Source organism: Melospiza georgiana, chromosome 6, assembly GCF_028018845.1.
Source record: "Melospiza georgiana isolate bMelGeo1 chromosome 6, bMelGeo1.pri, whole genome shotgun sequence".
NCBI classification, from domain to species: Eukaryota; Metazoa; Chordata; class Aves; order Passeriformes; family Passerellidae; genus Melospiza; species Melospiza georgiana.
In genome coordinates, this window is record NC_080435.1 from 51,996,849 (window position 1) to 52,019,694 (window position 22,846).

The window sequence follows — 22,846 nt, forward strand, 5'->3', positions numbered from 1 at the left end:
CTGCTTTCTTCACCACCTGCTATTGGAGGTGGTAGGAATATATTACCAATTACTTAAATGGGGAAAAATTTATCTTCTCAGGACACAGAAAAACCAATGGAACAATATTGTAATTTATATTCCAGTTACATAGCAACTGAGATTATTTTTTTAAAGTAAATTGGTATTTTTTGAGGCGTACCAATCAATTACTTGTGAACCTCATGTGAAAAAAACAGCAGAGCTCCCAAGCTGCAACCAGCACATTTACTGAGTACATCTCCTGCTTCCTTTTCCAGTCACTAATGAAAAAGTGGATTGTAGTGGGAAGAAGGTGGAAGACATGCAGAATCACATGTCATACCTATTTCCATTTTGTGCCTCTATTTAGGTATGGTTACCTCAACAGTCTTAGGTACACTACACCTGTTTGAACAGGTGTAGTGGGGCCAGCAAGGCTGTGTTTCCTCATTTGCTTCTAGAAGATCAAGCTCCTGATCTTGATCCTCTAAGGTCAGAGGATTTGTCATGAGTGTGCAGAAAGCCTTATGGAAGTTGAGTTATATGATACCAATTCCCTTTCCACAGCACAATACAGGCATGGGAAGAGCTAAGCTGGTTTGACAGACTTGTTCTTACAATGAAAATTAAATGCTACCCACTTCCCTTTTATTACATAAGCACTCATAACATGTATGTCTAAAAAATCCTAAACTTAGGAGCAGAAATTAATTTAATCAACTGATCAATAATCTATTATTCTTTTTTTCCCCATTTAAACTACATGTCCCATGCTTTCCTACTTCTGATCCTCTGACACATTAAACATCCAGTCACTCAAAAACTTAATCAGTCTGCCCTTTAAGCATCATAGGATGAAGTTAATGCATCTAGGTAATTTAAAATAAAACACTGATTGTGGTAGAGCTAAGAGAGGGATCAAACTGCAGAACTAATTGATCTCAGTAACTACCACCTATTTGTTGGATTAATTTTCAGCTGGAGCAGTTCCCCATCCAGATCTCTGCACACCCTTACAAATCACTGTGACTGAGGGATAAAGGAAAACAGTGAGGAAGAGGGAGTGGAATGAAGCAAGGAAGGTGTAGCTACATTTATCAGCAATAGGATTGTCTTACTGTTTGTTGAAATACAGTTTTAGTGAAGACAGATACAAAAAAGTCATCAATCACTTGTACATTGCTCACATCATCTGTCATTAGCTGCACCCTGAGTACTGAACCAGCACTCTCCTGGCCTTCCTCCTGTGCATTTGTATCATGACACCTTGTAGCCTCACTGTCCCTGCTTAGATCTTATTTTGCAGGTTTTTCTTTCTGATTTCACATGAACATACTTCTGCCATTCATCTGTGTCCTGGATAGTTCAATCCCTTTCCACACACTTTCCCCTGGTCAGGTCAGAAAGGGGTTTGTGATGAAGCCAGGAACTTTATTGCTACATTTCCTCTCCTTCCTCTACACTGGCAGAACTTGAGTTTCTGAGCTCCAAGGGAAAACATGCAGAGATGGAAAAAACCTGGGTTTCAGATTTCATGTGCCATATTTCCTAATTTCACATGGAAGGAAATGGTGAATGAATGACAGAGCAAGCACTCTTCATCAGACAAATGGAAAACATAAAAAATGCTAAATCATATAAAGATTCTCCCTACTGTACTGCTTGAATATGAAGTGACTCCAAGCAGAATGTAGCTTATGGAGGACATGAGCAAAAGAGAAAATGACATTTTTTTCTCCAGTCCTTCAGCAGTTCTGATCTGCTCAGCAGAGCTGAATAGATATTTTGCTCTGCCTCTGGCCTTTAATTGCATCATTTTCCACAAGTTCACATCTATAACAGCTGTAAATCATGAGTCACATGTATTCTTTTCCAGCATAAAGTATTATTTACTCCTTACTCTTGGATGGTCATAAAATGGCATTTAATGTCATTTGTGAAGTTGGAAAAAAGTCCTTTGCCACAGTCTTATGTGGGGTTTCTGCGAAACATCTTACTTTTCTGAAATGAATGACATCAACTTCTTTGAAATGTCTTTATTTTCTTAATTGGTCACATAAAAATAAATTGCATCAATATTGCAAAACTCTTTTCCCCCTGCTGAAATGAGTGCTGAATAAAAATATATCTGTTGATATCTTGAAATAAAAGACATGATGAAAGAACAAGAAGATATTAAGGATGTTTAAATCTGAAAAATCTGGACCCAGAGTTCTGACTTTGCCAAAGGACTGTTTAGTTGAATGGAGTCTCTGATGAGCATTTAGCAGCTAGGTTATTTGTATTTATTTCTGTGTAGAGTGCCACAAAGCTATGTAACACTTTTTCTAATAAATAAAAAGGAATGAAAACAAGAATTTCAGAATGAAAACAAGCTGATGGTGCTCTGCGAGGTTACACAAGAAGAGCTGGCCCTTGACCTACTCTACTTATCCCTTAGTTTAGGGAAACTGATTCACTTTAATATGGGAATCTTTGAAGGGATAGTGTGGGCAGAAGATGCAAAATTCTTCAGTGCAAGATTTCTCAGACATCTATAAAATATACCATAAGCTGGTTATGGCAAAAACATTCATTAAACAGCTACTGATATGGAAAAAAAAAAAAAGACAAAAAAAAGAAAAAAAGAGCTGTTTAAGAGGAAGAATGCAAAGGAAAAGGTGGCAGACCCCTGCATAACAGGGCTGTAGGCTGATGTTTGGGGTAAGATCTTAGCTTGGACTGCACGGTGGTCACAAACTGTCCCTTGGCAACTCCCAGCCCTTCACCAGCCCCTGTACACTGCAGGGGTTTTATGTTCCTAATTCTCTTGTTCATGGCTGCATCTGCTTTGTAATTTATGGCCCACAATACATATTTTTCTTTTGAGATTTGCTCTATTATTTATCCTAGCATTTATCCTCACAGAAAGTGAGTGGGACAATGAGGGGTTATCCGACATTGAAAACTTGAAAAGAACTTGTCTTCTTGTCCCTTTTTTCCTTAAATTATGACTACTAATGACAAAATCATTTTAGTTTTTCTTCTTTAGTTATCTGTAGCTCTGGTTTTCTCTTGCTTCTTTGAAAGCTTGAGAGAGAAATGTCAGGTGGTGAAATACTTAAGAATTAAAGAGCTGCATCAGGAAACGTTTTGAAAATTAGGTAACTTGGTATCTGAGACAAATGTACGATTGTTCTTCATCTTGGATGGCTGGCAGCCAGGCAGCAGGGCTGGGCTGGCTCTCAGGGCTTCATTCAGACACTGCCATTATTGCCCCTATTACTTTTTCCTCCTCCAGGACTCTTTTGAATGCCACCACCAAAGAGAAGAATGCCACGCATGGCTTACCCTGAGGAGGATTAGTAATCCTACACCTTGCACTGGCTGGCAGAGGTGTTTTAAGAACAACCAGAATTCTTTCACCAAAGCCAAATATTTTATTAATGTATGGACCTGATCCTGCCATGTAAACCCTCATGCCTATTTATGTTCTGGGCAATTCAGTGAAGGTTACTTTGGTTCAACCACTTCCTTTCTTGCATTTTATTGCTTACATTTTATATGTTCAAAGGAGTTCAAAAGTGAAATTTATCTAAATTTCTGGATGCACTTGCTATGAACCTGCAGAAAGAAATTGCTTTGAATAAACATATTTAATACAGAATTGCTTTGATCACATTCTGGGCCTTGGGTGATTGCACAGACCAGAACAAAACAAAAATTTCTTCCAAGGCAAATTCTGTTCCAAAGTAAATAAAAATTTTAATTCAGAACTGTAGTTACCCACAAAAATAAAAGCTACAGCCCATGCTGGAAATCAGTGTAAAGTAATCTTGAAGACTGTACGAAAGGATTATTTCCTATTGCTTGTTTCTCCAGCCAGCCAAGCTTAGATAAGCTGATGGTTTAACTGTTTCCTTCCATCCCCAGGTTGTGTTTTGGGATCTTGACCTGGAAAAGCAGAAATAAACTGAGGCAGCAAAAGCAGTGGAGGGATGAAGGTCTCATTGTAGGTGGTCCTGGGTTCTGTAAGATATCAAAGGAATCTGCAAGTGTAGTGGATTGGAATTCCTGCTTAGTCCTTGTAGGTCACACTGCAATCCACTCTCCTGTTCCTCCACCCACTCAAGGAAAGCTCATGGAAATTCAATGAGTTTGAATCTGTGGAGCTGGTATGGTCCCCTGCAGAAATAACCCACACCATACAAATGAAATACTGTCTTCTTTCTTCCCTACCTCTTTCAGCATAATTAATATTCTATTTGGTGAAAGATACTGGGGGATGGATAAGTAAAACTTGAAGTTGTTAGTTGAAGTGGTAAATGGGCTTATGTGATGACAGGAGTTAAAATTACAGGTAAACTCTCTGCAGTCATTTCCTAATACTTGTTTAATAGCACAAATCAGTTTTTCCAATAAATCGCTCACTAAAAGCAAGCATGACATATGAAATTACTAGAAGAAATACATTATTTTTTCCAGCTATCTCTCAGAAGACATTTGCCATCATTCATTTTCCATATCTGGGCAAATTTCCAGTAACATAACTGCAAATGTAGAAAGTGCAGTAAATGAGATTGTCTAGCCCCTTCTAACATTAATATATTGAACCAACATGGTGCTTTGTCTTACCCATGCATTTTTATGTGTGCTTTGTTATCTACATGGCTGACAATAAATTATCCTGGTACACATCAGTTCCCACAGGATGCCCTTGATTGTGCTGGATCCCAAAACCAATGAAACAGTGACATGGGAAATTGGGAAATTTGGAATATCAGTTCTGGTAAAGCACAGGTTTAAACCAGCATCATACTGACCAGGGAATATAAAATAGAGTGCTGAGATCCTTCCCTCTCATCATGGGCACTGTGGGTACCTGTTTGCAGAAGAGAGAGATTTCTTTCTCACAGTGTAGCTGATGTGTCCTTTGGAGAAATATCCTGTTTTGTAAGCCTGGGTTTTACATGTTCATGTCAATTGTTACAGTCCAGTTAAAATGCTCCTTCTAAAGGGTGAACAGAATGGGTACTGTAGAACCACTTTGTTAAAAAGTGGCAATTTTTGTGTACACCTTAAATTAGCAACTTGCTATGCTGTTATTTAAATATAATTTTAAAGAAATATGTCGATACTATAGCTTACTCTAGTCTCATTCTTCTCTAATATAATTCAGAAGGCACAGATTTATGTAAGTGTGGCTTTGTATAATATAACTCAGACATTAAATTTTAACAAAATATTATTTAAATATATGCATAAAATAGATCTCTGGAATATATACTGTCACAGTAACATCTTTATATTCATAGCATAGAAATTAAAACAAAACTACTCATCTCAGCCATGGGCAGAAGGGTGTCGGTGTGCTGCAAGCCACACAGAAGCATCACTTTTTCATCCTTGCTAAAAGCATTTCCCCATACCTACATTCTGGGGGCTCCCTGAGGTTCCAGTGGGTGCAGGAAAGATCCTTCTGCTGGGAGGGAATTCCCCCTGGGAAGTGACACAGACCTGTAGGGATGATCCTCCTGTGCCCTGAATGGAGAACCAGTGAACCTGTGCCAAAGCTATTGTAGCTGGAACCAGAAATGCCCCTCTCACTGGAGGCAGGATTTGTGCCCCTGGGTACATAGATCTCATAGAGATCTGCTAGCAGAAGCTTTCAGCCTCTGTTGGGGGCTGCAGCCACCAAAAATAGGGTTGCAGAACTGAGTTATAACTGAAAACTTCTAAGGAGTAATTTTGAAGGGCGGATCATTTTGTGTGATGCCATCCATCACTGTGCCTCTTCACATCAATCTCACAGAGTATTAATATCTCAGAAGTGCTGTTCCCATCTGCAGATTGCAATGGAATATGGAACAGGGGCTGCATTCCTGTGTATCTGTAGTACATTTTGCTTCTCATCAGTTTCAAATCTCAATGTCACAGCTGTGGATGTAGTAAGGCTGCACTTGGCCATTACATACATTGATGTGCATTGAACCCAATGTGTTAGGGGGCCTTGCAAAAATAAGAGTATTTCTACCACAGGCACTGTGCTTGAAAACATTTCATAACAAACTGTACAAGTAGTATCTTCAGTGTTTACAGGCAGGAAATTCTCAGTAGACTCATATTGCAGTTGGTGCAATAACTGGTAGTTATTTTGGCTTGATTCTGTCACAGACTTCCCAGCATGACCTTGGCTGTGTCATGTTTTTCTTCCCATTTTCCAAACAAGCAAATAAAGCCAACATTTATTTCAAAAAGGTGGTGCAAATCTGAAAGCATCAGTGTTTGCTGAGCAGCCTCCCCTCTTTGAATAGGAAGTCATAGATGTGGAAAGCATTATTCTTTTCATCTTCAAAGTATTCTCTTTGTATTTACAAATTAACCAATCTGCAAAAGAATATTTTTTCTGGGGCAATATGATTAAGACTATTCTTATTAATTATAGGGAAACTTCCATAATTCCAATATATGTAGTTCAAAACAACATGATATATAGAGAAATATTGCAACATATTTTCATTTGGATTGTTAAACCTGCATAGCTTTGATGGTTTCATCCCACAGTTGCTGTACTGTATTTTTAATGCACTCAGACTGTGCTGGTATAATGGTGATCCTCCTCTTATACCCCATCTTTCCCACATGCATGAAGTCTGCTTTGTAGTGACATTCATGAAGCTCCCTGCTGTGGCTGAAACATTGGAGTCCTGCTATTTAGAATGAATGATTATTCCAGTGGTTGAAGTGTTCTCACAAAGGAGACTGGGCAGCAAGGCACTTCTTCCTTTCCTACCACACTGGGAGAGGAAATCCTTATTTGAGCCTGTGATGAGATCCTGACAGCCAGTACCTGGAGATAGTCTTAGCAATGAGAAAAAGCCACTTCTGCAACATGAAGACAATATATTCACTGCATGAAATTCTCTTAAAAAACCCAAACATTCCTGCTGCTTTCTGAATAGAAAGGGAAAACAAATAAAAAATAAAAAAAAAAAACCAAAACAGTATAAATCAGGATTTAATCAGATTTCAGGAAGCTAAATCCAAAACTTAACCCCACAGCTTCTCTCTAAGTGCTGGTCTCATCCTGCTAGTTCCTAAACCAGGCATTGGCTCTTCCTTCTCCAGGGCTCCTGCTGTGTGCAGCTTGCTCCTGCTCCTGCTGCTGCTGCTGCTGGGCATTGTGCTGCTCAGCCCTGGCCCCAGCTTCTGTCAAAGCTCTGTGTCTCCAGTGCAGGGGCAGGGCACTGTGCCTGTGCTGTGATGCCAGCTTTCAGACCATCTGACTCTCAGTGCTGGGGATGAACAGCTGGAAAAGGTGCCCATTTCTTCTGAGTGAGATGATTCAGGGAGAAGCACACACATGGTACCTTGTGTTTTGGATTGCAGTCTGGGCCCAGGCACCAAGTGTTGCAGTGCTTCAGCTTTTTAATAGATGAAACTTCTGACTCACAGAGGAAAAGCAAACCTTGAACAAGCATATAATTTAAAAGCTTCCAGGCTCAAGCAGAGACCAACTGCTGCATTAAGTAAGACTGTGAATGGTGAAATGGACTTTTGCATGTTAAATGGAAACACAGTGAGCTACAGAAATGAGCTTAGCTCCCTTTGATCATGCTGCAGTAAATGTGACCTATCAAATGACTGCTAAAGAGCTTGAGGGGTTCTTCAAAAGTTAGTCATGGTAAAATAGATGCTATAATTATATCCACTGATAAATTGTAGCAAAACCAGCACATTTGCTGATGGTGCTAGATGCTTTTGCCTGATGAAGATTTCTCTAGTTGCAGGGTACACTCAGTGTGCACAGCAGCCATCCAAGCTTCCCTGATCTGTTCAGCAGACAGGCTTTGCACTGACCTGAAAGAAGAGCCCTCCAGCGTCTGTGGTGAGCTGAGCCTCCACCTCCTGTAAAACCTGCACAGAAGGGCTCATCAGCAGCTCTGCACAGCAGGCTTTGCCACTGACAGCCAAATCCCAGCGTCCTACCCACAGCCAGTGCCATCACCTCTCCCCCCGCAGGCTGCTGGCAGCAGTGGCATTCAGCACACACCCGGGGGGCAGCTGTGGAGGGCAGGCTGTCCAGGCTACCACTACATGGTTAAAGCAGCCTGATCCTGTTTTCAGGAAGAGGTAAATGGAATATCAAAATTTTCAGGAGTTGGACTTCAGCAGATCCTTGTGAACCCCTTCAAACTCAGAATATTCTGTGATTCGGTGATATTTGACTACAGCATATTAACAGGAAGTGAAAGCAAGTCTTCTTTGTCCTAATATTGGAGCATATTAACTCCTGAAAATTCATTGAGGGATGGGTGAAAGCTCTTTTATTCTCACTTAGCTAATAGTTATTTGCATTATACTACTCAAGATGAACAAAAGTTAAATCATTAGGTATAAAATACAGCTTTCAAAAATGTAACATCATAGAGTTTCTGACAAGTGTACAGCAACAAATCCTTTCCTGATATACCAGCCCCACTGTACTGCTCAGGATGCCACATTCCCACCTTTATGGTTTCACACTTACCAAAATAACTGGCTTTAAAATGTACAAAATATGAAGGCCACACTATACTGAAAAATGGACAACTAGAAGTTTTTTGTTGTTTCACCATAGCAGAAGAATTCCCAGAGACACATCAGTGCATTCTTCCAATCCATTGTGCCATTGTTCCCACAGCCAGACAGAATTTCTTTTTCATTTCGTGCCTTGTGGTGCAGTTTAGTATAATGAGATTGTTACAGGTCTCAAAATCATTAAATTATGAAAGTGTTTCCCTCTTCTAACCCTTGCTCTTAGAGTATAATGGAATCATAACAGCATCTGGAGATTGGAGCTGAGACCATTTTCTGTCACATCTCTGAGCTGATTTGCGGCACGCTGAGCTGAAAGGCTTCACAGACACCATCACTGTTAATTTCAGAGGGAAATCCATTGCAAGGTTTTACATGCTGCATCTCTCTCTAAGAAGAGATTAGATTTAAGTTTCTAAGTGACTTTTAATTTCTACTCTCTGAAATGGAGCTGCATTGCCTCTGTCTGGCCTTTCTCCTACTTTGACAAATCTCATAAAAGTTACTGGGCATTACCTTCTCTTATCTTTGTAGCAATCTCTCTGACAACACAGTTTTTACTAGAAACATAATACTTTTAGATAGCATAGGTTAAATATTTTTGTTTTCCAAAACTTACACATCAGAAGGAGGTAAAGGTTAAAGTAACATTGACATCTTATGGTGAGTACACCTCTTGTCTCAAGATGGTGGAAAATAAGCACATTAAAACACTTTTCAACCTCAAAAATAATAACCAAATGATGGCAATAATGTTTTAAAATTAAGGAAATTCTTAATCAGAATTTTTACTGAAAATGAGCTTCACTTTTCTATTGTTGCAACTTGTCTGCCAAAAATCCCATATGTCTTTCTCTGTGTGTAAAATGTTTTAGAATAATGTAGCATCTTTGAAAGGTTTGATGGCTTATGAATGAAAAGGTCATGAGAAAACCTAAGGACTCTGTTTTAATTTTAAAGATGAGAACAAATAATGACTCATTTAAAACACTAAGAATACCTATATGGTTTTGTATTTTTGAAGAAAATTTTTAATTTTTTAAATCTCTGGTTTTTTTGTTGTTTTTTTTTTTTTTTTTTTTTTTAATATAACACCAAACTACCACAATTTTCTGTTTTTTACAGCCCACAGCTATAAAATGCAGTTGGTTTTGTCTGATACAATTTAAGCACATCAGTCTGGTCAAGTGCTTGTGCTGGAGATGACTTCAACTCTACCAGTATTGGCACTGGCAAATCAGGAGGGAGCACTTTTCACTCTGCTTTAACATGGAACTGATATCTCTGCCTAATTTTATAGCATACTTTTGTGTTAGCACTGCCATGGTTTAGTGGTTGGTGGAAAGACTCACATATACCAAACCCACGCCTGTAAGTGGATCCACATGGTGGAACTGCCCTGCAAAAAGCTCCTGGAAGGACTAGGGACTGAAGGCAGGATGTGTCGAGTGCTTTGGCATTTTTCAAGCTGAAAGGTGCTATAGATGTGCAATGAACTATTTCCCTTGTGTCCCTTGAGGAGCTTGAACTAAAAATGGCTTTCAGACACTGGACACTTCAACATTCCTTAGAACAGAAATTGAAGCCCAAAATGTCTCAAATAATTTTACAATTTTACTGGTCACCAGTTTTGGACCACCACCTTCACCTCACCACAAATGGACATTATGAATACACCTAGACAAAAACATGTTAAACAGTTAAAGCTATTTTAATATCCTGTATTGGAAAAGTGTATCACTCTTCGAACTACATAGTTTAAACGGTATGAAATGGCACAAGGAATTACAGTGCGTATAATTCTTTTTGGTTTTGTAAGAGAGTATCAACTACAATGTTATCGTGACAGCTCCGTCCTGTAGCCAGGAGAATCGCCGCTGGAATCAGCGGTGGGCACAAGGTGCAGTTACAGGCAGGCTGTGGCTGCGGCGGGAGACGAGAGGAGCCGGGCTGAGGCAGCAGGGAGGGATGCTGGGGCTGTGTCCTGGGGCTCCCCGGCACGGCAAAGCCGCTGCCCCGCACCCAGCCCTGACCGAGCCCATCCATGGCGGTACCCCGGGTTAACCCCCGGGTTATGGGCGGGCATCTCCCGCCGCAGGGCCGGGCAGTGTCTCTGCTCCGCCTCGGCCCGATGGGGACACCCGCTCTCGCCGGGCCTCGCCGTCAGAGCCCCGGGCAAGGCAGAGGGACTCGGCAGCTCGTCCTTCTCTCAGCCGCGGCCCGGAGCCGGCGGCTCCGCCGAGGAGAAGCAGCCGAGCCGGCCGAGGGACGCGGCTCCGCGCCCGCCCCGGGTCCCCCCGCCTCCCGGGCCGCTCCGCTCGGCGCCGTGCCCGCGGCCGCCCCGCCCCGGCCCGCCCCGGCCCGCCCCGCGGCGCCCCCCCCGCGCTCGGAGCGGAGCGGAGCGGAGCGGCCGCCGCCCCAGCCGCGGCGGAGTGAATGGGTTGCCATGGCAACTGAGTGAGGCAGGCAGCGAGGCCGCCGCGGCCCCAGCCGCCTCCGCTCCGCAGCGTGTGGGCGAGCAGGCAGCGGGCGGCCGCCGGGACAGCCGAGGGGACGCCGGGAGCGCAGCGGCAGGATGGAGGACGGCTTCTCCAGCTACAGCAGCCTCTACGACACCTCCTCGCTGCTCCAGTTCTGCAACGGTAAGGGCGGGGGCCGGCCCCGGCGCGCGTCGGGGTCCCGGCGCTCCGGCGGGGCGGAGGCGGAGGCCGGCGCGGGGAAGGCAGCGCCGGGAGCGGGCCTGGTCCGGGGCTGCCGGCGGCGTCTCCGCCGCCCAGGGCCGCCCGGCTCCGCGGCGCAACTCGGGGAGAGGAGGAGGAGGAGGAGGAGGGAGGAAACTTCACCCCCTTCAGCCTCCCCCGTTATTCGGCGGGAAACCTGCCAGCCCTCGGGGCGCCTCTGCGAGCAACTTCTGCGCCTCGTTCACGGGAATGTGCGGAGCTACGTGTGCGTGTGCGGACGGCAGAGATGTCTGTGTGCATCTTCCCCAAAGGCAGATCCGGCAGCTCAAGCGATCGCCCACCGCTGCGTGGCTCCGTTGCGCGTATGCCAACACACACACATATACATATAAATATATATATGTATATATATAAATAAACATATATATGTATGTATAAGACGTGTGTTTATATACATGTGTATGGCCGAGCTGCCCGTGACCGCGGGGGCGCAGTGGGACGCAGGTGTCCTTCAGCCCCGGAGCCCACCCGGCGCCGCTCTCACCGGAGAAGGGAAGGGCGGTGCGGAGGTGCGAGGTGCCTGAGTGGAGTTACCGGAGTTGGCTTGCACTTACTGATTTTTCTTTCTGCTGTTATTTTAAGGTAGGGGTTATTGAGGCGGTGGCATCACCTGGGTGGCAGCATGGCAGGGGAGCTGCCAGGCTGCAGTGATGGGTCGTAAAATAGGAAGGAGATGAGGAACTGCAAGTGTCCTCACAGGCAGTATTGGAGATTGGCCTGCGTAGTACTTGGGATTATTCAAGTAGCTGATGTTTTCCGGGGGGAAAATAAGTCAGCTATTCTAAATATTACAGAGAGTTCTTCATGGTAAAGTGTAATCTCAAAATACCTTACTTTGGTACGAGTTAATGCTTTCTAGCAGCAAAATTGTGAGCATTCATAATCTCATATTTCATATTTGTGGATCTCTTATTGCTCTACATTTTAGTAGTGGTCTCTGCTTTCTGCTGCTGTCTGAACAGCTGGAGTCAGGTTCATACAAAATTGCTTCATGACAGCAACTGCATCAGATATAGCTGCCTCTCCTTGGAAGCTGTGAAGATGACAAATTTCACATTTTTTCTTTGTGATTTGGTGTGAGAAAGGGACAGATTTGCAGAAAACTCTGATATGTGTGGACCTGGAGATTGTGGGAGCAGTTTTTTTAGGGCAGCAGGAGTTGTGTGTGTGGGCATTGTGCAGTGACACCCTATTTTTGGAACTCCTCAGGAGAGAAAACTATGACTATGTATGGGGGTTGCACACTAATAGCAGATGCCTGTTTTGCCTAAACTTAATAAATATTTAATTGTAAGTGTTTTTAATGAGGAAGCATACAGCAATGTATTTCAAAGTTTATACTCTAATCCATTTATAAGCAAGCTATCTTCCTATCAAAATCCCTGGGCTTTGCTTTTACAGTGGTCATGATAGTAGCCTGCATGTGGGAGCAGAAGGAGAGTTGCATCACTTTCCAAATAGTTTGAAAAAGCAGAGTAACTTATTCCTGTGGACTGTCCCTCATGTTTATTTGGTAACTCTGAGCACCTATAATACTTGATGGAAATAAGCCATATGTATCTATACTGTACATAGGCTTTAAAATCTTAGTTAATCCTTAAGTATTATATTCTGGAATGTGTTTCTAGAACAAATCACTTGCTTAGCTTTGTCTCATTGTAGATAGTGACCTCAAGGGCCGTTGTAAGTTTGTATTATTCTCTGCTTATAAAAGAAAGTGGTTGAGTTCAGAAGCCTTTCATTTTACAAGTTACCTTTAGTGAGACTATATTAAATGAAGAATAAAAGATAATCAAGCCTTTGAGTACAGCCTTGAGGTAATCAGGTATTTCACACATGACCCATGAGGAAGAAAATAAAAATAGAATAGTGCGGGTTTTGAGGTGGAAAAGTGATAAATAAAATTGCATTACAGGAAAGTGGAAAGCTCTTGCATGTATAATGGGCAGTATGAAAAATGATGTGAAGTTGGGAGTGGGGCAGACATACAGAAGAAACCAAACAAAGCAAGTGAATGGTAGAGATAGAAAGACAATATGATTTTAGTATATGGTAAAGTGAAATACAGAATGGCTGGTAAGCACTCAAAGTGATCATTGTTGTATGCTGTAAAGGTTCCTGTTCTGAATAGGATTAATTTTAGTTGTACAAGAAAAGATATGATGGAATTTTCTGGTGCTCTCAAACAGAATAAAGGATAAAGAGATTGCCCGTATGTATTGTTTTGAAAGATCAGAATGTAAAGGCTGTGCTCCTGAAAAAATATCTGTGGGTCACCTCTAGGGCAGCAACCAAGATCTGGCCAAGGATGGCTGCAGCTTCTCCCATTCCTCCATACATTCTCCTTGTTTGGAGTGGGTGGGAGGCCAGGAGGGGACAGGGAGGGAGGGAGCAGTAATGGGCAGGAGGCTGTGGTGGGGATGAGGGAGCAGGACTGTGACTGGTGGAAGGCCGGGTCAGGGAGAAAAAAGTTAATACAAGAGCAGACTTGCCCCAGAGTTGCTCCTTTCTTTCTAGAAAGGACCCTGGGTTCAGGAGAAGAATTTGAGTCTTCACTCATATGCAGATTTAGTTTGCACGATTATTTAGTAATGTGTTTTTACAGCTTGTGATGTGTAAAAAAGAAGGTAAATGGAGAAGGAAGGGAGAGAAGAAAGAGGGTGAGGCAAATATGTTAGTTTTGAGTTGCATGTCTAAAATCTAGGGCAAATATTTAGCACAGCTAGTTCAAAGACACCTACTTTCTTCAAACTCCTTTTTACAGAATAGTAAAGCTACAGTTGGCATTTGAGAAACATTGTGTTAATGAACACAAGTGTCAATCTGAGATAACATCAAAGCAAGAAATACAAACTTCCAATGCAATTTTAGGCAATTTATTTCATTCTTGATGCCTTAGTTTCCTTAGTTGTAAACTAAGCAGAAAGTACGTGCCTGCTCAGGAGGAGTTTATCATATTTATTGATTTGTTTGGTATCTGCCTCTTCAGTTTCAGAGGACAGTGTTCAGATGCATAGAATGTTTTGTTAGTTGCTCTGTCTGTTCTGTTTGTTTATTTTTAAGAAAGACACTAAAATAACTCCTCTTAAAGCTCAAGGACAGTTCTCAACTTATGTGTCACTTTCCAGGTAATGAAGGACTCTGCTTGTTTATTTTGCATGTTGTAAAGTAAAACTTAGATACTATTAACTGTGCCTGGTCATAGATACCTTTCTTGGTACAGAAGTTACTTTTAGGTAGAAAGCCAGTATGTTTATCTACAGTCAATCGGGTTGTTAGTCATGTGTTATTTAAGCTGAAGGTAAAAGTGGAAGGATCCTGATAAGGCAAGATAGTGTTGAGGTTTTTAGCATCTGCTTAAAAACTGGTGGAGAGAACCATGCTGGACATGACACACTGCCAAACAAGACACATCCTGGAATTAGAGACAGCACTCATCCACCCCCAGCTGATTTATTAGGCTGCAGCTGTGATCAGTACTGATTACAGACAGGTGGGGAAGACACGAAGGGTGTGGGCAGAGTTTTGTGGGTGCTCTGACCACAAATCCCTATCTATCTATTCTTTATCTATTTACACAGCCTTCACCACAGTAATTGCTGTGGGCAGGATTATTAGGTACGTGAAATGTAAAGGGTGAAATCTGGGGTTCCTGCAAAATGCCTCTGTAGACTTAAAGATGGAAGTGAAAATTTATCTATGATTTCTTTGGAACTTGTAGCATCTTTTAAATGTCCTTCATGTGGCTACTGGGAAAGTCATAGCTGTCAAATGGCCATTCCTGCATTACAAATGCCTTGTTTGACAGAAGCTTCAACTTCAGAGTATCTGGGTAAAGCAGTAAAAGAAAAGTGTGAAACATTATTTCTTAATGAAGTTGATATATTTGGCAAGGGACTCCATAATATTAATTACAGTTCTGTTTAACAGATTATGTGAAGTGTAATTGTTAGTAAAAAATTTAGAGTTAGACAAAAATTTAAGTTGATACAAACTATGCTGTAATTTATCTTTTTAAGAGAGCCGAATAATCACAGAATCACAGAATATGCTGAGTTGGAAGGGACCCACAAGGATCACTGATCATCCAGCTCTTAGCCCTGCACAGGACCATCCCCAGGAGTCACACCATGTGCCAAGAGCATTGTCCAGACACTTCTTGAACTCTGTCAGGCTCCTGGGGAGCTGTTCCAGTGCCCAGCCACCCTCTGGGTGAAGACCCTTTCCCTGATATCCAACCAAACTTCCCCTGACACAACTTCAGGCTCTGCCCTCTGCTTCTGACACTGCTCACTGCAGTGGCTGCCTGTCCTCTTGCCCTCATGAGGAAGTTGTAGGCTGTGATGGGGTCTCAGTCTCCTGTTCTCAGGCTGAACAGACCAATAATAAAACACTTCTTAAAAATTTATGGTTCCTTAAAATCAATGATTCCTTTTGGCTCTCTGCCCCCAAAATCACATTAAGATTTTTTGACAGGTAATAGCTTTGATAACTATCAGTCACACTTAAGTCATGAAAAGTAAATTGTGTGACTCAGTTTTTGTCAGTCTATTTATGGTTTGAATCTTCTGTTTCTGTAATTCTCCTCCATTCCTGAAAACAAATTGATATGTGTACTTCTTCTCTCTGAGCTCTGTATCTGCAAGTGGAGCAGTGCCTGTCAGTGAGGAAGTGAGCACCACAAACAGGATATCTGTATGGACAGTATTATTCTGGTGGTTGTCTCTTTTTTCCCATTTGACTCTCACACTTCCTCTCCTTAACCTTCCTAAATGCAGCCACATCTTCCTACAGCTGGACCAAAGTCACACAATATGGAATGGGTTAGGGAAGGAACAATGGTAAGTTGAGCCTTGTAGCTTTCAGGGCACCAGTTCAAATCTGACAAGGCTGGAAGAGACTGTAATTTGTTTTACTGTGATAACTTCCTAGCAATAATGCAAAACAAAATTGGGTTTAATTCCGTGTTCACTGGGCAGATTCATGCACTCTGTGTAGGAAAAGGTGTTGCAAGCATGTTCAAAAAGATGTTGCAAACATGTTAATAGCATTACTCATGTTGTTTTTCTCAGAAGTCCAAAACAACACAGTCAGAGAGACAAATCAGGCTTTCCCATGTTTCATCTCTAGACCTCTTCTCTCCAGAACAGCAGCATGATTTGAATTCAGGAATGGAGGCCATGCTCCACTTGAAGCTTCTACCAGTTTTGTAGGACAGAGGATTTTATTGCCTTAGACAGCATTGCTTAGACAGCATTTTCTTAATTTTTCTTTCAGTGAGATTTGTTCTGGCTCTTGCAGTCAAACTCTTAAAGGAAATGCTGAATTGGACTTTACCTTAACAGTCAGTTTTATGCATTTTGGAGCTATACAGAGTATAAGCAGATTCTAGAATATTTTTCTACACTACTGGAGTAAAGGGGAGGGAGAGGTGGCATACAGAAACACTTTTTTTTGTTGGTATGTGCAGTAATTGAATGCAGAATAAATCAGTATGCTATGAATTAAAAATAACTTGCTGCAATGGACACTTGCACAATATATATTGTTAGCCTATTAGAGCTCAAAATATTATTGCTAATAAGACACTATATAAGTAAACTGAATTTTTTGCCCTTTAATTAGCTATTTATTTCCAAAACATGAATTATTAACACTTGTGCTAGTCATGAGTGGTGTTAATTATAGTTACTGGAATTTAATTTTTTTTCCTTTTTTTCTTTTTTTAACTAAGCTTCTAAAAACAAATGAAAATGTAGACCAGTCATGAGAGAATCCTCTAGTGATAGTTGAACCTGAACAGGGAATCTGTGTCAGTGTTAGCAATATGGAGAGAAACTACAAGTATCAAGTATTTTTTCATGAATAAAACAACATACAGAATTGCAAATTAAAGCATTGGGCTCTCAGCAGAAAAACATGCTTTATCTGATCTTCAAGGAGTTTTTAAAAAATTTAATAGTATTTTACGGAGCTGGTAAAATATATGTTTTAGGTTCTAATTAAAAATAGCAAATCTGAAATTCCTTTATTGAACCTTAAACCACATGCAAATAATTCAAATAAGATTAAAATTATATTAAAAGTACATTATTAAAAAGTGAATATACGTGAGGAGACAGTGAGGGAGTGCACCAGTCAGTCACATACATTTTAATAGGTTTTATTCTGACTTCCCTCTTCCTTCTCCTTTCCTTAGGAATTTAAGATGAAGATTCTAAAGTTGATGTTCAGTTCTTTTGTCAAGAGAAGTTTTGTGAATCTGTAATAAAGAACTTGTCTTTTGATCTCTAAAATCTTGGGGTTGATGAGAGAGAATAAGTAGGAAGGTTGTATGAAATGGTGTAATGAGTACATTTTATGTTGGGTGCTTGCTCTTTGCAAATGACACTAATTGGGCAACCATAAGGAATTGTGAAAGCTTAAAGGAGCTGTGGATGATGCTCTTCTTCCATGAATCACAATTTAAAATGTTCGCCCATTACATAATTAAAATGTGGAAGTAGCTCCCTGAGGTTTTTTAGGGAGATGGGGTGGGGATAATGATATGTTAACATGATTTCACTAAATTAATTCTTTGGAAAGTAATTAAGTGAGATTGTCCACACTCCATTACTTCCAAAGGGTAAAATCTGACATGGTCCATCATATTCTCCTCTTGCTTTGAAATGACTGATTATTGACTAAATATATTATATTCATTTGAAAACTAGCATTGGAGATCTCTAGCACTGTTTTTAGGTATTGTGGAATGTAGAAACTAATCGCCTTTTTGGATTTAAAATCTGAAATAAACACTTCATTGTGATAAAAGCAGTTTGCATTTCTTAACAGCATAGACCCTGTATTTGATTGTAAGCTTACGTCTAGATTCCTGCAAATAGGAATGAAGAAATATTTTCTGGATTTCGGTATGACTTCTGTAATCTGTTGCAGGCCAATATGTGAAGCATTGCTACTGGCTTTTAGTCATCTGAGAGTTGAATGTGAACAGGATCCTCAGCTAAGCTTTAAAATGTGAGGTTCCTAAGATGCAAAATAGAAGAACACATTTCGATATGTAAATAGAGAAACAATCTTTGTTTCAAGCTAGTAAAGGCAAATATCTTCAGATTAAAACTTTGTAATGAATCTTGTGTTTTATGAAAATAACATCTTTATTTTTCTTTCAACTGTGTTGACAAACATAGCAGACTGAAACAGCCTTTGACATTTCCCAGTGCAGCTCCTGTACACTCAAGTGGGGCTGACTGGGCACTGGTGTCTAGAATTTCCTTGAGGTTGCTAAGAGTTTCTGTACCTTAAATCAGAAGCATTAGGAGCAACTCTTACTTTATTTTTTTCCTTTGGTGAAAAAAAAAATCCCTGTGAAACCAGAGAAAGATCCTGACGGAGAGTTTCGTATTTATTTTATACTTACTAAAACCAATTACCATTTTGTTGCTTCCTTTTCCCCTTCCCTATGCAGCATTTCACAAGCTCTTTTACCCAGACCTGTTGCTGCCTGGGAAGGATCCTCCCATCTCCTACGTGGAGATGCTGCTGTACAGAGCTTGCAGGATGTGGCAGGTGTGTCCCTGTGCTGGCCCTGGAGCAGGGACAGTGTGTTACCCACATTGTCCCACTGCTCAGTGCCCCATGAACAGCACGGTGCCCCAGGGTGGCTTCTTGGAGGTGACCGAGCTCTGTGGCTACATGGGTGGTCCAGCAAGGCTGGCTGGGCCACAGGGGGCAACGAGGTCTTTATCTAAACTGATAAAAACCTTACAGGCATTAGCATATTCTGAGGCTCAGTCTTTATTCAAACCAGTGTCTGCATTCCTGCCTTTTTGCTTTACAGCTTCCAAATACAGGCCAAAATTATGGGGCAGTGGCAGACAGGACTCTGCTTAAATGATCTGAAAAATCAGGTCATTGTTTTTAGGTTACTAACTGTGAACCTAAACATTGAATTTTGTATTAAATTTTAAAATTGAATTTAAGGAGTTTCTGTCCATGTATTATATGAGGCAGTGTTATAAAGCACATGTACAATACCTCAGTGTAACACAGTAAATAATTACTGATGTGACTGGAGGTAAGAAGCAAAATCCAGACATTGTGCAGGTGATAGAAATTTAATTGTGGACTTTGGTAGGACTGAACTTTGAAACTCTGGAAATGATCATGGCAAAGTCCAGTTGAATCTAAAAAAAATTAGTATTCTTAGAAATTTTGGCTCTCATAGTAAAATATGTATCTATTGTAATTTAGTGAACTCTGTATAATGCCATGCAGGGAAGGAGGTATGAGGTCAGGTTCTTGCTTTTTCTCCCTTTTATGCTAGATAGTGTGAGAATCCTTGTAATAGCTGTATGTCAGTTTGGAAAGAAGTGGTTTCCCTTGTACTTAGAGATTTTAATGAACTAATGAGGGGTCTTTTGGGACTAAATATTTTACACAATTTTTAAGTTAAGTGCTTATATATTTTTCAAGTCTTGAGGCCTTTCTCTACTGAGAAGTGAGAAAAGATCCATTTTTTAAATTTGGGAGGATGGTGTGTGGTCCAGCAGACCCCTGGTGTAGGGGCATACAGACAAGCCTTTTCTTGACTGGTGTACTGTAGGGTCTTGCAGCTGAAGGGCTGCATTCTTAAAAGAGCAATAAGGTGCACTGGCTCTTGATGCTGCAATTCAGCACCTGCATGTCCACCTTAGCAGGAACTGTGGGACAAGAGAAAGAAATCTGTAAAGCAAAACAGTTTGTGGTGAGGGCTGGGGTATCCAGTGTCAGTGCATTTACTGTGGGCTAGCTCCAACTTTATGCCATGTTCCAAACACACTTCAGCACTGGAGCTGTGCTGCTGGAGTGCTCTCCCAAGACTTGGCCTCTCTATGAGCCAAAGAGGGGTGGTGGGTGACAAACACTGGGTAAGCATCTTTGGGAACAAACTGAAATATGTATAGGGAGCTGGGGCAGCTAGAGCTGGGGCAGTTGAATTGTCATAGTCTTTTAGAGATGTTTTCTCCCACTCTCTAGTCTTTAACCATTGTTTGTTCTGATTTGGGAAGTAACATGGTCAGTACACCAAGAGAGAAGTTGCTTCCTTGGTGTTCTGCCCTGGTTTTCTTCAGAGATTTCTAATATCATGAACAAGGGACCAGAGGACCTGTGTTGAACTTGAGCAGTTCCTGAGGTCTAAATATTTTTTTAATGGTTTCTCTGTCAGAAAGATCACTATGAGTGTTGATCATGTTCAGAACAAAAAATGGAAAACTCTGGACTTCTTTATTTTGAGCAAGTTTGAGTGGATCAGACAGAACTAAAATTAAGGCTTTACATTTACAACAATTCTGCTTTACTAAAAGATCTAAGCCCGGTCATTTTTAAGGCAGAAAGTGGGGAAGGGATATGGGTGTAGCAGTCTACCTGTCCTTTTTGTTATTTAATAGCTTGGTGTTTCCATCCCTGCTTTAAGCTGAATAAACAGTATACAAATCGTAAGGGCTTTGGTTATGGGGTTCCCTTCCTAGGTTGTTATTGATTATTGTGTGGTGGCTCTTGCTTAGATTGTTTTTGCTGTATTGGATGACCTGTTGTTTGAAAGAATTAGGATAAGCATGTTATCTGTGCAAGCCTGAAAAAATATGGTTCTGACTATCACACCAGTAGTATTTCAGGACAAATTTATAGCTGAATTACGTTGTTCGTTATTTGAATGGTATTTCAACTTTCTTTTATGATCTGGAGGCTTTGTTTTGGTTTTAGGAAAGAGTTAAATAACTGAGTTGTGGGATTAAATGTTCAGCTGTGGAATTGAAAAATGGTTGCTGTTGTGTTAAGTGAATGCTTTATAACTAAAATTCATGGAAGTTGGAAAACACATTTGTTGGTGTGGTCTCCTGAGAGCAATATATTTGTATCTACTCACTCATTTTTTATGGAGCACAGGGTTTTAGGCATTAGGGTGAAACTTTACAGCAGTGAACAGAGTAGTGTGGTTTATTCCAGCATTGCCTCATGTGTAAATTATTTGAGAGATTCTGTTCTGTAGCTGTCAGTTCTTGGTAAGATCTGTTGCTTGTATTTTATTTTTTTCTGTGAACACATACCCCTGGGTGATTGATCTGTTTATTTCTAAATTTTGTTTAAATAGGGGGAGTCTATGGCAGGGCAACCCACCACTTACCACTCTCCCACAGGGCCAAGATGAATCAAAAGAACTCTTTCTCCTTTCATCTGCCCTTTTAAAATAAAATGTACCTTGTTTCTGATGCATAGAAAAATACAATCATTTTTCTAACTTTGAAGATGAGTAACACTATGTGATAATGTTTCAACTGTTTCAAAGAAATGAAAGGATAGAAAGTAACATAGATGGGGAGACAAAGGGATGTTAAAGATGACAGGCTCAGTCCTTCAGATGTTATGTGATAAGAGGGTGTATAGTGTTCCTTGGGAGTAAAGGTTAATAAACCGGAGAGCTGTGGGAGCTGGAAGATAGCACTGTAAAATTCAGAAGACAGAGGTTAAGTAGATTCTGATCTTGAGGGCAAACCTGTTGTCCCTGCCCCACTGCCCGTTTCCATTTTCACCTGGGGCTGATAAACCACACCACACTGTGCAGCTGCTGAAGGAAGGTCTCATTTCCCCTTCCCTCACTTGCTGTCTGTGGTTTTACCTACTTGATGGACTAAATTGTCAGGAGTTAGTTTAACATGCTAACCTAACAGAAAAAAAAATTAAAACCAGGGAGTATCTGTGTGTGGTATTTTGATTTTGCTTTTGCTGGGTTAGTTTTCTGCCAAGTTGGAGAATTAAATCAGTTTCCAGAGGCAGCAAAAGATAAATTGTAGGAGAAATGGGTGCTGCAGGCAGACTGGGGGCTTCTAGAATGGCCATTGTGTCTTGTGGAACTGGACCCTTGCTTTTGTCATTGCAGCTGCTTGTGGCACCATGTGTTGCACAGCATCAATAAATTAATCCAAGTTAGAAGTGTTGCCCATCTGTTGTGTATTGTAGCAGGTAGAAGTGATCCCCTTTTTTCAGTCTTGTGCCAGGCATAGTGGTGGTAGGCAAACTTTTAAAACAGTGCATAAGGCAGTACAAGGGAGAGACATGGAGCTGCTGAGGAGTAATAAAGAGCGAAACTACTTTTTGACTGCTACAAATATGATTGAAGATTGAATTAAGGTTCATAGAGGTAGAAAATTAGCTATGCATCATAAATTTAATTTCCAGTCCACCTACCCATTCTAAGCAGAGTGAATGAACATAAATTTTTTACCGTTGAGATTCCTCTCTTTCTTTGGTGAATGTTTTGGTTTTGTCATTGCTTTTCATGTGTCTCTGTGTGTGTTTTGTTGGTTTTTTCCCTCCTTGGAAACGATGGACCTCAATCTTTTTTGTAATCCTTTTAATGTGCTCTTCAGAATATGACATCACATTCAATTAAAAAAAGTATCATAGTTAGCCCCAGGCACACAGGTGTACTCAATATTTTTAAACTGAAATTTTAATTATTAGTTGAATATCACCTACCTTTTTTCTTGCACTTTGGAAATTTGTAG

At 41.0% G+C, this 22,846-nt stretch overlaps 1 protein-coding gene across 5 annotated transcripts in view; it reads left to right on the plus strand.

Moving 5' to 3' along the window:
* The window catches only part of EML1 (EMAP like 1), a 123,979-nt gene that overhangs the window by 32,060 nt on the left and 69,073 nt on the right, over positions 1 to 22,846 (plus strand). For 2 of the 5 annotated variants that reach the window (XM_058025440.1, XM_058025441.1), the window contains exon 1: positions 11,041 to 11,198. The exons of 1 other annotated variant lie outside the window; for it this stretch is intronic. In XM_058025440.1, coding sequence (XP_057881423.1) covers positions 11,132 to 11,198 — 67 coding nt within the window. In that variant the 5' untranslated portion in view covers positions 11,041 to 11,131. Of the gene's footprint in view, positions 1 to 11,040; positions 11,199 to 22,846 lie in introns of those variants that run through there. 2 more of the 5 variants (XM_058025443.1, XM_058025444.1) reach the window with 1 other exon arrangement.